At 33.1% G+C, this 17,200-nt stretch overlaps 1 protein-coding gene across 4 annotated transcripts in view; it reads right to left on the bottom strand.

Moving 5' to 3' along the window:
• Nucleotides 1-17,200, bottom strand: part of LOC105833664 (fatty acid synthase) — a 52,323-nt gene that overhangs the window by 2,848 nt on the left and 32,275 nt on the right. For all 4 annotated transcript variants that reach the window (XM_036292781.1, XM_036292784.1, XM_036292783.1 and 1 more), the window contains 8 exons: nucleotides 16,107-17,128; nucleotides 11,262-11,506; nucleotides 10,494-11,187; nucleotides 3,230-4,061; nucleotides 2,623-3,101; nucleotides 2,257-2,508; nucleotides 1,831-2,085; nucleotides 1,626-1,737 (listed from right to left, as the gene is read on the bottom strand). In XM_036292781.1, coding sequence (XP_036148674.1) covers nucleotides 1,627-1,737; nucleotides 1,831-2,085; nucleotides 2,257-2,508; nucleotides 2,623-3,101; nucleotides 3,230-4,061; nucleotides 10,494-11,187; nucleotides 11,262-11,506; nucleotides 16,107-17,128 — 3,890 coding nt within the window. In that variant the 3' untranslated portion in view covers nucleotide 1,626. The remainder of the gene's footprint in view (nucleotides 1-1,625; nucleotides 1,738-1,830; nucleotides 2,086-2,256; nucleotides 2,509-2,622; nucleotides 3,102-3,229; nucleotides 4,062-10,493; nucleotides 11,188-11,261; nucleotides 11,507-16,106; nucleotides 17,129-17,200) is intronic.

The following is a 17,200-nucleotide window of genomic DNA, read 5'->3' as shown; positions in this document are numbered from 1 at the left end:
TAGATAGAGATATTTTTGCTATAAAACTTTTGTATAAAACATTCTTTTATATCTCCACTACTTTTCGAGATTATCGAAAAAAGCAAAAATCTGCTCTATACATCAGTAGTTTCATCCTTTAGATCGCTTTTGATCGGAACTTGAAAATTTATAAATTTATCTGTTTACCTAATTACATGTTTTTTTCGTGAATAGGAAAAATGCATTGTGTATCTCCCATGGTCGGTCCATGGGAGTATGTGAGATCCATTAATAAACCCACCACTTGGATGAATATAAACACAAAAGGACAACATACTGTCACCGTAAACAACTAGGACTATTTCGGGGACCTAATTACGTGTGTGTTTCATCTAAAATTATATAAAAAAAACATTTTTATTTAATCACGTTATATAGGAGTATGATTTCCATCTCTAAAATGTCCGCGGTGTACTTTCAGCATGCTCGGGAAAGACTTTGGATATATTGCATAATATTCTGGGAAAATTCTTTCCATTCGTCGTTCCATCTTACGATTTATACATAGAGTTTGTCTATAATGTATAAGAAAACATTTAAATTATTATAAACGCTACTAATAAATATTATAATTATCTAAATAAGAAATTTGTTACTTACGAACAATTCTTATATTTCGTAGTGTTTACAATTATGGCATTCCTCAAAAAAATAATTACACCACATTTTAGGAATGGAAATCATACTCCTATCAGGAATCGACAATGTCTGAAAATTTTTCCGTGTGTCACCCAATCCCCGTGTGTCAGTTCATCCCAAAAAATTCTTTTATATGGGAAATACTAAAAAGAAGTTTATTTCTTGTAATTTTATTAACGTGATTAAATAAAAATGGTTTTTTTTATACAACTTTAGATGAATCACACATGTAATTAGGTCGCCAAAATAGTCCTAGTTGTTTCCGGTGACAGTATGTTGTCCCTTCGTGTTTTTGTCTAAGCGGTAGATTTTTTAATGGATCTCATATATCCCCATGGATCGACCATGAGAAATACACAATGCATTTTTCACGAAAAAAAAACATGTAATTAGATAAACAGATAAATTTATAAATTTTCAAGTGCCGATCAAAAGCGATCTAAAGGATGAAACTGCTTCTGATGTAGAACAGATTTTTGCTTTTTTCGATATATCTCGAAAAGTATTGGAGATATCAAAAAATGTTTTATACAAAAAGTTTGTGGCAAAAATATCTCTATCTAACTACATTAATAAAATTTTAAAAAACAATTTTTTTTGAAAATTGTATTGCTTAAAAAAAATTTTTTTTTTAGTTTTTTTCAAAATTTTATTACTATAGTTAGATAGAAGTATTTTTATTGTAAAAGATTTGTACAAAACATTTTTTAATATTTTGTTTAGTTTATGTAATATATCAAGAAAACGCAAAAATATCTTAACCTTTGAAGGGTGGTTTCACCCCTTTAAACCGTTTTTGGGCTACTAAAAATTTCTAAATTCATGTATTTTCCCTCTATATTTATGCTAAGTTTCATTAAAATCTGAATTTTCGAGTTCGCGAGGTTCCCTTGTTAGTTTATAAGGAAGCGATTTTTAATATCTTAGGCTTTTATGCGTGCGTACGTTCAAATGTAAATTATAACCTTAAATGATAAAGGGTGGTTTCCCGTTAATTGCAGTTGACACCTTTTCATTTCTCAATATTGTCACATGAGTACCGTTGACGTAATGTACTTGAACTGTGTTTTGAGTTATCTTAAACAATTATATTCTTTATTAATTCCAAAAGTTTGGATAAATTTAACTTACTACAACAAAATATAAATTAGTGCAATTTTTTAAACATACCTTATGCAAACCATAATCTTCATCCGTCATTAGTGTATGTAACGGCTGTGTAGGTTTTAACAAGATTATAGGAGATTTAATTGGTGGTAGTGTAGAAGGATCGTAGTGCCGCAAAGCGGATGAATGTTTGTATACTGTAGTACATAGCGTTTTTAAATTTACTGGGGACAGTGACGTATTCATAACTAAAAACGATTTTGCGAAAATATTGTATCGTTCCTCCCAGGTATTACATTTCTGCAGTTCCATTATAATCTATCAAATTAAACATTTTTTTATAATATAAGAATTTGCATTAAAACAAAAACCTATAAATTACAAAATTATAAAATAGGAAATAATATTGATAATTTCCACAAACAATACAAAAAAATATTATAAATGTACACTAAATTTTAACTTGTAAAATTGAGAAAACGATTATACCTCTTTACTAGTTCCTGAGTACATTTCCATAATATTGATTAAAACAGCAAACTGAAGATCCGCATCATTAAAATTTGATGTAACATGTTTGTACATTATTCGCATTTGTTCAGGAGCGCCGTCGATTAGAACCAAACGACCTTTAACATTTAAGGCTTCTAATCTTCTTGTTATCTCAATTGCAATAATAGAACCAAAGGAGTATCCTACCATTACAAAATCTTTTCCGCCTCTTAATTTTGGTAATATATGCTGTAAAAGTAATAAAATAAATAGTAAAATACTTCTTAAATCTTACATCTCATATAATAAAATAATAAAAACTATACATAAATAAAATATAAAATTATTAGTGCATTTGCATACGTTGAGAAAACGATCAGTTGTTTCCAATATGACGTCTGTTGCATTAGTATTATTTATGCTATAATGTAAAGATGTTGCTGAAAATTTAATATCTGCTGCTAAATTATCAAATATTGTCCCACACCCGTCGATTCCCGGTATAAGAAAAACTTCAGTCGTAGCATTTTGTTTTTCAGTCAAGAGATCAAAATAGAGCTCTGAAATAAAATCTTTGTCTTCTAAAATACCAACTGGCAATTTTATCTCATAGGTCCCTTTATCTGCATTAAGATTATTCTCATGCTGCTTATCATAATTATTGACGTTTGTATTGGACATCTTATCAAGTTTCGCAAATGTGAGATTAGATATCTCTTGTGTAGTAAGAAAAATATCAAATTCTCGTTCCAAAGTTTGTCTGATTTCCACAGCCATCATGGAGTCCATTCCAAGTTCGGCCAGTGATGTATTTTGACTAACAACTTTCATGTCTTTTATATCTGTAATATAAATAGAAAATTATTTTGACTGAAACTATAATAAACTTGAACTACTGACAGTTAAGTTTAATAAAACTGAATAAATGGTATAATAAGTATGTAAAAGAAAAAAGTAAGTATTCATCTACCTAAAATACCGGCAACAGCTTTTATCGGACTGTCATGTTCACCAGATCCAGATTTCTTTTCAGCTACGACCATACTGCTCACGACTGGTCGGGTTTGAAGTAAAAATTTATCGAGTTCATCTAGACAACAGGATATTTTTTGTTGTAAGGTACCACCAATAATCAATTCCTTATCGTTTTCTTGCATGTCAGCGACGAGACCCACGTCACCAACAGCCCCCCATTGAATTGCCAATCCGGGTAATCCTTCCTCTGCCCTCTTTTCGCATACTCTCTCCATAACAGAATTAGCCATGCCATAATTACTCTGTCCAGCATTGCCTCTACCGCAGGAAACGGAAGAGAACACTACGAAATTCCTCAGTTTAGGGCAAAATTTTCTGGATAGTTTATCCAAAGTTTGCGTCGCACGGGCCTTTGACTGAAAAGACTCTGCAAATGTCTCTGTTGTTTGATTTTTTAGAATGTTATCTTTTAGCACCACACCGAGGTTAAATATCGCGTCCACTGATGCTTCGCTTTCTGCAGTTCGTAAGAGGTATTCACAATCTTTAGGATCGGTGACATCAATATCCTTGATAATGTGCACATTTACACCATACGATTTCCATAGTTGAATCTTCATGAGTTGATAACCATTTTTTATTCCAGTTCGCGAGATTAACACTACGTTTCTAGCACCACGAAATATCAGCCAATCGGTTAATTCTAAACCAAATCCACCCAGACCTCCTAGTACAATATAATTTTTGTGGTTAAGACAATAATAGCGACGATATGCAGGAATGGGCTTGTCTAAAGGTGTATCTTTTTCCTGGATATTTATAATTATCTATAAATAAAAATACATTAAATATATTAATTATACTTGAAATAGACTCTATTACTCTTTCATAAAAATTTATTTTATTCTGTAAATCAAAATCAGTGTATTTTGGACTGATTAACAGTAAACAACAGTCGAATATTAATGTTGTAAATATTTATAGAAAAAGATTGTCAATATATTGGCATAGCCTTTTAAAGCAGCATCCTTTTATTTCTCCGGGCTTACAATTGTTTAAACTAGTAACATTGCACAAAAAACAAAATATATATTGCACTGTATTAATATTAATAAAATACAATCTGCTTACAAGGAAAGCATTTACTTTCTCTCGTCCTGATTAAACCGAGACTATAAAATTATAATATTTAGATGTATTTCATTTATGTGTAGCCATACACGCTTTCGGTTCAATAAAAATGTGGAAAGATAGAAAGATAGAAGGTCTACTTGTTAAATAATTTAAAAAATGTAAACCCATAGTGCATTTATTCGTGACTTTTTTTATATAATTTGCTAGAAACAAATTCTTCAAAATGAGAATAAAATCAGAATAATTTTTTTTTAGAGATGTTTCACATTTAGTTACAGAGAAATGGTCTTAATTTATAATCGGATATTGAATATCTGTATTTCTTATCTTACTCTGTTCCTACAAAACAATTTGATATACAGTGTATACATTATGTATATACATTTATGTATACTGTACATACTATGTATATGGTTTTGTATTACACCGTACATCCATTGCATATGAAATATATATGCAAATGTTACAAGGAAAATATCCATTGCAGATCAGAAGTATATACACATGTATATGATTTGTATGTTACATGTATAAACATCAGGGTCCAGTACACTTGACTGACCGACAATCATTTGACCGACAGTTCATTTGATCGACACCGTTTGGCCGACAGTACACTTGACCGACAGTATCACTTAATCGACAATTACATGACCGACGAGTACACTTAACCCTCTGCCTACACATCTTGTTTTTCTCCCGATTCCTACACACAGGAGTTACGCTAACCCCAAAATTTTGTTGACTTATATCTCCAAATGTAATTGATCAATTTTAACTTCTTTTTTTTTCAATCAGAAGGAAAAAAATCTCAGAATTATGATGATCTTGGCTGAAAAGTCAAAGATATTAAAAAAAAGATTTTTTTAAAGAATGAGAAAGGAATGAAAAATTTTGGTAAAAATTTGACTTTTTTTCAAACGCCCGTATTTATTAGAAAAAATAGATAAAATAATTAAAATAGTGATCAATGGAAAGGGGAAAAGTTGTACTTTAAGAATCTATTGTCAGTTTTTTTATTCTGTTCAAAAAATATATTTAATTTGTAATGTGAATTTAGTAAAAAATGAATGCAGTTTAAACACGATAGTAAAAGAAAATAGTAATATTTATTTAAAAAACATAATTATTAATACACAAAAACATAATTATTAATACAAAAAATATTTATTACAAGAGATTTTATTTGTTATAAAAAAAAATTTTTAATTTGTAATGCTACAATTGCAGCATATTTTCGAAAAGTGATCGCGACATTGGTAATATATTTAAGTACTGTATGCGCAAATGATACGTAATGAACAAAAAATTACTTTTACTTACTCTTTAAATTTGGAAATTTTCCATTTTTTATTGCGTTCCCTACACACGGGGTAACTGTAACCCCAACACACACTTTCAATGCTCCTACCTTTGTTGTTTTCAGAACATTGACAACGCCTAAAGAGGAATAAGTAGAGCATAGTTCAAACTCCCCTCCCCCCCAGTCTCAGCGTTCCCTTGCTAAATACTTTTAAGTAGCGGGCATTTCAAAATCGACTGGGGTTACCGTAACCCCATGTGTAGGCAGAGGGTTAACCGACACGATCATTTGACCGACAGTTCACTTAACCGACACCACTTGGCCGATACATTTTCCCTCCTATCACCCACAAAGAAAAAAAGATTTTATGAATTAATACCAAAAGAGGCAAAGTTCTCTTTGTTTTCTGTATTTCTGCACTTGAAAACACATGGGCGGGTGAGGGGCTTTGCCCCTTCCCCTGCATCCCATGCCCTTATTTTTTCTAACCTAACCTAACCTAACCTAACCTAACCTAACCTAACCTAACCTAACCCAAATAATTTAAAGTCATTATTTGACCACAATTTCAAATCTAAAGTCGCAAACCCATGTGGTACAATACAAGCGTGGACATCGTTTCGCTCTGTAAGCGGGAAGGGGAGAGTGTGGATAGACCACGCTACGCGTAGAAAGTCGCAAATTCATGTGGTACAGTACAATGCGGAGACACATTTTTGCTGTGGCTACACACACACACACGCGCGCGCGTCTTCGCCCCTCCCCCCGCACTTACCCGTTAGTAGGGGTGGTAGAGAGCAAATGTAATGTCTGCCAAGTGGTGTCTGTTAGGTGAACTGTCGGTCAAATAATCGTGTTGGTTAAGTGTACTTGTCGGTCATGTAATTGTCGATTAAGTGATACTATCGGTCAAGTGTACTGTCGATCAAGTGAACTGTCGGTCAAGTGATTGTCGGTCAAATAAATGCGACCTATGGTATATAATACGTTTATCCATTAATGTATTTGAAATGTATATACAGCGTACAATGTTACATGTATATACATCTCATATACATGATTCGAATATACATTATGATATTGTTACGCGCGCTGCCTAGTATACTCTCCGGCCGCGAGTCAGCTGTCAAATTGGCGATGTCGATCGGCGGCGGCGGTCAGCTGTCTGGAGCCGGGCAACGGAATTGACAGGAATCAACAACGCGTTGTTAAGAGGCATCGAGCCAGTTTGGTCGTTAGTTGTAAATGCTTCTAATAAAGTCGTTTGTTTTGAGAGTTAAAAGAGTGTTTCTTCATTTCCGCGAGCGCGCGCGTAATATTTTGGGGGCTCGTCCGGGATCCGTTCGTCGGATCCTGCGTAACGCGCGCGAGTTTTTGGTGACTCCTAGTGCAGGAGTGAAAGATAACAACCACACATTCTTTGTGGAAGATTCAGTCTCAGACACCGACGGGTGCGACGATGGAGGCCGATTCGCTTCGCGCGGAGCTGCGGGAGTTGCAATAATTGAGGGAGGAGCGGCATGAGGACGTCAGGGACTGCTTCGATACCAGAAGGATCCGTTCTCAGTTCGTGGCGATATCCGCGAAGGGACATGAAAAAGAATTTAAACCAGCTAAGTTGTTCCCATAATATTTCCACGGACGGGGCTTCGTCAGGCGCGCCGGTAATTTTCCATGCGCGAGTGTAAACGCGGGCGTAGGACGGCGCCGCACGGCTTTAAAGTAAAGTCTGTCACGTTTGTCAGGTCGGTGCCTCTGCGTGAATTTCCCACGCAATTTTCTTTCTTTTCGCGCGCGGTCGGTTGGGATGAGACCGCGGAAACGATAGCTCTCTAGCGCCATGCTAAAAAGAAAGAATGTGGATTGACTGGGGCATTTCCGCGGGGAATGCCCGTCGTTTTGGGGGACGAAATGAATTTTGCCAAGCTTCACGGGGCTGATTCGGCGGGGAGAATTCTGGTCCCGGAGTGCGGCGATTCGTTAGGGGAGAGCGGGTCCGTTTCTTAAAAGTTTAAGCGCGTCAGCTTGAGGACGTTACTGTTTCAAATTTATGTTCGTTTGAGGTTGTTCGTTTGTTTCGAATTTCAATGATTTTTCGGAAGGCGGAATTGCTATGAAAAGCAAACGGCAGTAGAATTCTTCAAAGGGAGAGAGGAAGAGAGAATGAATTTGTTATTAAGAAGACTGCCTTGGCCACGATTTTTGACCGTGGTTTTCCCGTGGGACTTAGGGCAAATGCCGAGGTAGGGGACAGGGAGCTCTGTGAGCGTAGGATCCATGGAAGTAAATTCCCCCCACCCCCCCACCCCGATCCCGAAGGAAGAAGAAAGAAGCGCTCAAGACCCAGCGCAAGGAAGCAAGAAGTGCTCAAGGCTCAAGATGGAAGGGGAACACGGGCAGCGGAGTACTGGAAACGTGCGAGGGTCTCCGCGAAAGAGCCTGGCCAGCTCTACGGGGAAGGACGCACGAGGAGGTCCAGTGAAGAGGAGGCATGCTAGGGTGGTCGTGGTTCGGTCACCCGTTGCAGCAGCACGGGGAGAGCAGGAAATCGTCCTGGAACCCTAAGAAGCCAACTCTAAAGAGCGCGTCGAACTGTCTTGCGGATTGTCGGGACGACAATTTTGAAGAGGGAGGGCAGCGCGCGTAACAATATATAATATGTATCTCCATTAATGTATTTGGAGTGTATATACAGCGTACAATGTTAAATGTATATACATCTTATATACATGATCCGAATATACATTATGGTATATAATATGTATATCCATTAATGTATATTCAAATCATGTATGTAATATGTATATACATTTAACATTGTACGCTGCATATACATTTCAAATACATTAATGGATATACACGTTATATACCATAATGTATATTCGAATCGTGTATATGAGATGTATTTAACATTGTACGCTGTATATACATACCAAATACATCAATGGATATACACGTTACATACCATAATGTATATTCGAATCATGTATATGAGATGTATATATATTTAACATACAAGATATTTTTTTCACATTATGGAAAAAATGCATATACATAGAATGTCCAATATTATGTGGGAAAGCAAATTTAATCTCTTCTGCCTTCTCTCTCTTACTAAATTTAATTGTTATCTTTTACTTATTTATTATTATTTATTTTTTCTTATTATCATAATATTGTTTTCTCTATTTTTAATTACCTGACATTTTTAATTTACCTCGTTATTCACATATCATTATTAATTATTTTATTTATTTATTAATTCACTTTACTTAAAGTTTTATTTTTTAAATCTGTTTTTTATTAATTCACTTTACTAAAAGTTTTATTTTTTAAATCTGTTTTATGACTTCTGTATTTTATATAACCGTTGATACGTATCCACCCTTTCGTATACTTTGACTCACATCTATTTGTTTTGTACATTTTATGTTACTGGTTATGCTTGAACGAACACGTTCTCGATCCATCCCTCTATCGACAAGAATGTCATCCGACACTAACACCGACTCTTACAATTTACATCTTAACGGTTTTTCTGAATTTTATCCAAAGTTTTCACTTTTTCTAATCTGGTTAGTGAATCTTTTTTCTTTTTTTATAAATATGTAAAGTTTATTTTATCTATTGCGTTGAAGTGACAAGAGGTACTTGATTACTTTTTCAAACTATTCTTTTTTTTTACATTTATTTACACGGTTACTCCGAGATTTTGCTATAAGGGACTCACGGATTCAGAAAAACCGATTATTTAGATGCGCTGAAGATGAATCAAAAAGAATTGAAACGTTTGCGTACTTATACATGAATTTTGCGTAATTATACATGAATTTTGTTATTTAATAAATTAATGTATGTTAATTTGCGCATAATTATCCGCGCGGTCCACTCTCACTAGCCTTCTTTGTATTGTTTTTCATTTTTTTGCAAGTTACATAGTTTAAACAATAGTCAGAATAGTATTAAGGTAATATTAAATTATTATAAATATTTGTAGTGTTATAAAATTGTTTTGTTTATATTTTTCTCTTTTGTTTTTTTCTTATGGTGTTCAATAAAATAAAAAATTATTATAAACCATAAATCAATTTATCTCTCTGTTCTCACTAAGAACAAATCATAAATATATGGGCTGACATTTTGATAACATAATTTTATGTCAATAAAAATTGTCTAATTTATTAAATATATTTTTTGTTTTTTTAGTCCTTAAATTTGTTTATTTTATTTTTTTAGCTTTTTAACCATTTAATTCTAGACTTTTTATGTAAACTTTGTTGTTTATGCGTAATAAAAGTGTACTTCATAATTTTTAACATTGTCAACTTATTTTTATTTTATTTATAATTTATGGTAGTATACATATATTTTAATGAATTTTTTAAAATTTATTTAATTTGATTAAAATACATAATACACCGTGTGTAAATTTTGTCTACTATACTGGTTGTAAGAACTATTTGTAATTTTTCAGATGTTTATTTGATTACATTGAAAAAACATTAAGTATATTTCCTAATGTACATTTACATTTTCAAATTTTGTTTAAATTTTTATTTAAGAAATTTTTTAAAACAAAGTTATATGCCAATATTGGCCCTTTATATAACTATAATATGTAAACCAAATAATACGCACTTTTTAAAAATAATAATATATATATTGATTTCTTTTTTAATAAGCGTTGTCTCCTCATAACTAGAATTACCGAATAGTGCCTAATAATTACATAAATATATAAGTATAGCACTACAAATTTCAGTAAAATTTTACTGATTTAAATTTACAGAGTATCCTATTATATTAAAAAGTTCAAACATACCTTTCCCATGTGTTTTCCACTCGCCATGTATCTAAAAACTTCTTCAATGTTTGTTTTCGGGAAACTTTTTACTTGAATAGGTTTGATGGTTTCGTTCTTAAGACCATCGATTATCATTTTGCGTAATATGAATTTATACTTGTGATCACCAATAAATATATTATCTAATAAAATTCCATGAAAGCTAATACCTTTCTGAAAGGCAGAAATACAAAGAGAATTGTTAGAAACAAGATCAAATTTCCCGATTTCCAAAAAACGACCGTTTTGAGCCAAACAACGAACGGAAGCGATTAATTTCTCTTCTGCTAATGAATTCAACACGATATCAACTCCGCGACCGTTCGTTTGCCGCATTATCATTTGTTCAAAGCTGATATCTCGAGAATTTCCAATATGTTCATCCAAAATTGAAGGAAACACTCTTTTAATAAAATTTCGTTTGTCACTCGTGCCTACGGTAGTGAACACTTCGCATCCTTCTTTGAGAGCGAGATGAATAGCTGCCTGTCCAATGCCGCCAGTACCAGAGTGTATAAGTATTTTATCGCCTTTCCTCATTTTCCCATAAATATATAAGGCGAAGTAAACTGTACTGTAAACGCATGGAACCGTCGCAGCTTCTTCAAATGTCCATGCGTCCGGTACTTTCCAACATAAATCTTTATTCTTTACAACAACGTTTGCTATGCAACTGAAAAAAATTATTTCAAGTTAAATTTAATTTTTTTATTAAAAAAGATAATTACTTTTTAATACATTATTTACTCGGTATCATTAACTCCCATTACTCGTTGACCGTTGACATCGAATCCAACGTATTCCAATCCAAGAGGAATGTATTCAAATAACCGTCCTCGAGAAAGTGCCATATTATGTATTAATTTACCAGTAGCAAGCATTACATCTTTAAAATTAAGAGATGAATATACAACATGTACTAGGTCCTCACGACAATATCGAATGGATAAATCATTTTCTATCCAACAAAATGTATTTAAATCACCACAAATCTGTCGAAAAAGAGTCAATTATTATACGATCGAAAATTCAAGTGTCATACCCGATACGCGTCTGCATGCGCATACATTGGCATATATGCCCGACACGTGACTTAGATCTAATGGCTCTCACTCACTAAACGCGATAAGCGACGAGCGATATCCAATGAGAGATTTGCATTTTTGAACGTTTCATCGCCATGTTGAAAAAGCAGAAGTCTCATTGGATATCGCTCATCGCTCGTCACTTATCGCGTCTATAGTGTGCGAGAGCCATGAGAACCTAAAGCGTTAATTGTCACGCGGCGACACGGGATACCTCCCGAGCCGTCTAACAACAAAAATCAATATCATCCTTCAATAACAACGGCCGTAGGATAAGTTAGGGTATAATATCCATACGGAAAAGATGGCCAATGGTTATAATTTCTCCAATAATTGCTAAATAATGTGTTCTCGTAATTATTTTCAAAGATAATCTATATTTATTTTAATTTATATGCGTATACTATTCGAAATAATGATATTGTGGATGTCATATCACGTTTTTATTTTTGACTGCCTGCAAAGTTTTTCACATGTTCATTAGAAATTGCCACAATGTCGAATAAATTGCTGTTGCAATGAACGTTACCCACGTAACAAAAATATGTAAATTGTAATGTGCAATTATATTTTTTATTTCCTTTTCTACTTTTTAAATAAATACTATCTCTACTTTTTAAATAAGTATTATCATTCTCTCGCAGTTTGGGTGAGATAGCTCATGACATTTCGGGGTAAGTGTTTATGTATATATTTTATTAAAAAAGACGAAAATTAAGTTATGCACCTAATATTTTAATTTCACATATCATATATTTTTTTTTTTAGTAATGACGATGAATTAAATTGATTCTAACTTGTGTGAACATTTAATATGAAAAATGTTTAAAAATAAAATTAAATATGTGATAATATGTGGCAATAAAACTAAATATGTAAAATTATAAGTTTTTTTATTATTCTATAAACGTTAAGTACATAAAAAATGTATAGCCAACTGTTCTATAATACTATGGACATCTTTTTCATAAAAGTTGTAAAAGATGGCCAATGTTCATATTTCAATATTTTGATAATAAAAAAATTTTATTAAGTATTTTCTCTTTAATGTCGATAGTCTTACATACTTAAAGCTTCAGTGAAGTAATGTACTAAACGCTATTAAAAAATAATGAAAATAAATGTTTTTACCATTAAAAAAACTATGGCTATCTTACCCGAGTTTACCCTAAATTAGGCGACCTAGTTATAACGCCTAAGGGCCGAAGATCTCGTCGGCAATAACAATCGTACTTTTACTCTACACGGAGAGAATTTTTTACCGAAAATTGGTATGGTTACATACAGCGAGGTAACAGACCGTCATTGTTGCAAAAATCAGTATGTTTATAACAAAAACTGGCTGTGTATATATTATTTTATGGATTGAAACTATATCAACTTTTAATAACTAATATTCTAATTGGTAAATATACCGATTAGGGGAGCCCGCCCCAATAACCTTGGCCTTGACATATGTTGAGTGACCTTGAAAAGATTTTAGTCGTCGCTCGTGATTTGTTAAAAAGTTATTAACAAAAAAAGTTTTATAATTACGACATAAATTATTCAGTATAGGAGTATATCAGAAGAGTTTGCAACTTTCCATGTGTAGCGAGGTTTACCCTCCCCCCTGCTTACAGAGCGAAACGACGTTCACGCTTGTACTTTACCACAAGGGTTTGCGACATTAGATTTGAAATTATGACTAAATAGCGAATTTAAAATGTTTGGGTTAGGTTAGGAAAAAATCCGGGGAGGGGGTGCAGGCGCCTGTAGTCCGCCCACGCGTTTTTTAGGACTTATTCTTTCAAAAAAAAAAAGTAACGCATTTTTTTAAATAAGCAAAATTTATCGATAAGCAAAATTACCGATTAATAATAATGTTATTGAATAAAGTATTTATGTACTGGATCATATAGGTTTTTGACTTTCTACGCCAAGCGAGGGCCACCAACATCTTCCCCCTACTTACAACACGTGAAAGTCGCTGTTTTACCAAAATACAATTAAAATATACATTTCTACAAAAAATTCACGTTGTTTGTTTTTAATATTTTCGCATTATCCAAATAGCGACATAAAATTGGTTGGGTTATTCTTAGAAAACGCATGAGCGGAGAGGGGCGGAGCCTCTGCACCCTCTCCCCGGATTTTTTCCTAACTTAACCCAAACATTTTAAATTCACTACTTGGCCACAATTACAAATCTAATACAACAATTTGAAATTCATATTTATCACTAGCACACATTCATCACATTTACGTGCTGTACTACTTCGATCATTGTGAACTTTTTTATCCTATCAATTATTTCACTTAAACGAGCAAGTGCATTGTTTTAAAAATCTAACAGTACTTTTCTGGGCAGCTAAGCTGTATCGTTGTAATGTTTCACTAACATTTGTTCATTACTTCTACGTTTAATACGGCGATAAAAACCAAAAAATCATGAAAATTTATTGATTCCCATATGAGCCCATGTAAATAAAATATTCAATATCTAAATAACTAACAAGTTCAGCTTTCTGAAATTTTGAAAAATTAATTTATACCACTAATTTGAACATCTCTACAAAGTAAAATAAAAACTATTTTAAATTAGCATAGAAACTCCCTTAACAGATGGTAGACAGATGCTTCATCGGCCCATACGGCACGCAAACCCTTGTGGTAAAGTACAAGCGCAAACTTCGTTTCGCTCTGTAAGCAGGCGGGGGGGTGAACCTCGCTACACGTGGAAAGTTGCAAACTTATCTGATATACTTCTATACTGAATAATTATATGTCGTAATTATAAACTTTTTTTGTTAATAATTTTTTAACGAATCACGAGCGACGGCTAAAATCTTTTCAAGGTCACTCAGGAGGGTGACCTTGACAACATATGTCAAGGCCAAGGTTATCGGGGCGGGCTTCCCTAATCGGTATATTTACCGTTACCATGCCAATTAATGTAAACAATCGTTATTTTATTAAAAAAAACATGGATATAAGAAGTATGTATATGTTTAAAAATGTTTTTAAAAATAAATGTTTTAAGTATAGTTTTTTTAAAATCATGGTTGTTTTATTATTTTATGATTTTTGAGTAATACTATTTAGATTTAGAAGAGAGAGAAAAGAGGAATAAGCGAAATAGCAATGTGATGAAAGAAAGAGACATTACTGATTTTTGGTATTGTGATTTCTAGAAATCGGTGAAATGTATAATTGTTCCCTAAGTGATATTTACCATACTAATAAATTATTAAAATTCTCTTCTAAAAAGTAGTAGAATATTCTCTCCGTCTACGCGATGCCGCTGCGTGCCGTATGGGCCGATGAAGCATCTGTCTACCATCTGTTAAGGGAGTTTCTATGCTAATTTAAAATAGTTTTTATTTTACTTTGTAGAGATGTTCAAATTAGTGGTATAAATTAATTTTTCAAAATTTCAGAAAGCTGAACTTGTTAGTTATTTAGATATTGAATATTTTATTTACATGGGCTCATATGGGAATCAATAAATTTTCATGATTTTTTGGTTTTTATCGCCGTATTAAACGTAGAAGTAATGAACAAATGTTAGTGAAACATTACAACGATACAGCTTAGCTGCCCAGAAAAGTACTGTTAGATTTTTAAAACAATGCACTTGCTCGTTTAAGTGAAATAATTGATAGGATAAAAAAGTTCACAATGATCGAAGTAGTACAGCACGTAAATGTGATGAATGTGTGCTAGTGATAAATATGAATTTCAAATTGTTGTATTTAGTTATCTAAGGTGGTATAATAGTGAAGAATATTTATTTTTAATTAAAAAAGAATTATTTTAGTAATAAAGGTAGTAATATGCAAATTTTTTTTCATATTCACTATCATTAACTTTAAATCAGCAAAAAAGAGGCAACAAAATGGTTATTTGAGTTTTTTTTTATATTTGAGCTGTGCCACTTATTATGCTGGGCCTGAGCAGAAAAACTTCCTTACAGAGAAAATTTGCGGCAAAAAGAACTATATAGAAAAGGATTCGCTATGGAATCGATATGGAAATCTCGGCGATCACCGCATGTGTTCAATTTGTTGCGTTACTTGAGTACGGACGTGAAGTTATCTCGACATCGAGTATTAACGCAGAACAATTTCATATATCGGTGACTCAGAAATTGAGTCCTCCTAGGCGTTGTCACCGCGCGAATATAACAGATTCGATCCAAATAACGATTAATAGATACTAAGCGCATACGGACGGCACATAATTTGAGTTAAATATAAGTGATATACGAACGGTATATAAATATGTATGAGAGTGATTTAAATAAATTTTTATTCAAAAACGAAATTACGGTGTATAAATCAAACCTTATACATCCGCAACAATTATTTTACATTATATTACGTCATACATATCGTATATACCTCGTACGTACCTACAGTGTTAATAAAAAAATTGCAAATAAAAATCAGAAAACTTAAAATATAAAAGTACATAATGTTATTGTGTATTATCACATCACTATGCTTTAAAAAGATTTCGTACGTACCATTTGGCTAACGTGAGCGGTAGGAACAAGTTCGGCTTCCTGTGATAATCGTAAATGTCTGTACGATCCCCAGATTTTATTAGACCGTAATACATTAATAGTCAGGTCTTTTTCCAATTGTTGTAAATAGAAGGGGTCTTGAAGAGAAAATTTAGGAGCTTCTTTATCTTGAATAAGTACACCCCTAACAAGTTCTCCACCTGGTTCTTTTCTCAAGCAGTTAACAAAACCCAACAGACCACACTCAGAGTCTCCCTCTCCAACAACTATGATTCTATTATCCTCCTCGAGTTTGCTTTCGTCGCTTACAAGGGACTTTAAATCATCTAACCAGTTAAAGTTATTATTACTAATATGAACAACAATTTGTTTCGTTACAAAAACTTTTTTCTTCATAAGAACAACCTTTTCTTTATCAGTGCGCTTTTCAAGAATAACGTTTAATTCGTATTTTTGCTGATGCATGTTATAATCACACATGTCGCACTTTTCACGCGTCAACAGATAGCCACCTTCTTTTAGAAATGGCAAAAGTCGTTCTAAAGAAGTTTGCTGTTTAGACAGAAGATTGTATCCGGCAACTATTAAGACTTTATCGTTTACAGTTGGTTTGTTTATATCGGCGATTAAAATATTTTGTGATAAGTTTTCTGAACTGAAACGATTGGGCGATGTTAATAGAGTGACATTCGTTTGTATCAATGGTATATCCTCAAAAGCTTCAATCAACAATGAAGACGAAAGATATTCTAATGTAACATTATCGACCTCTTCCAGCAACTCAATAGCTTTCACTTTAGTGATTTGATGATCTTCCAGCGCGAGTTGCGCGGATATTCGAATCGCCTCTTTTAAAGAAATTTCAACGCTATCTTGATGAGCTATAAATATGTGGTGTTCAATAACGGCCTCTTGGGTTAATTTCCGTCGAGAAATCTGAGTAGCATTAAGACCTTGTATCTCTATTCCACCTGCTATAATCGAATCTATCTCTCTGTATATTTGTACGGGTAATATAGTATCTAAAATGTATACGTATATGATATCATACAGATTTTTTGCAACTTATTGTATGTTAAAAGCTATGTTTCTAT

This window comes from Monomorium pharaonis, chromosome 10 (genome assembly GCF_013373865.1).
Source record: "Monomorium pharaonis isolate MP-MQ-018 chromosome 10, ASM1337386v2, whole genome shotgun sequence".
In the NCBI taxonomy this organism is placed as follows: Eukaryota; Metazoa; Arthropoda; class Insecta; order Hymenoptera; family Formicidae; genus Monomorium; species Monomorium pharaonis.
The sequence above is the reverse complement of the archived record's forward strand: the minus strand, read 5'-3'. Positions and strand labels throughout refer to the sequence as shown.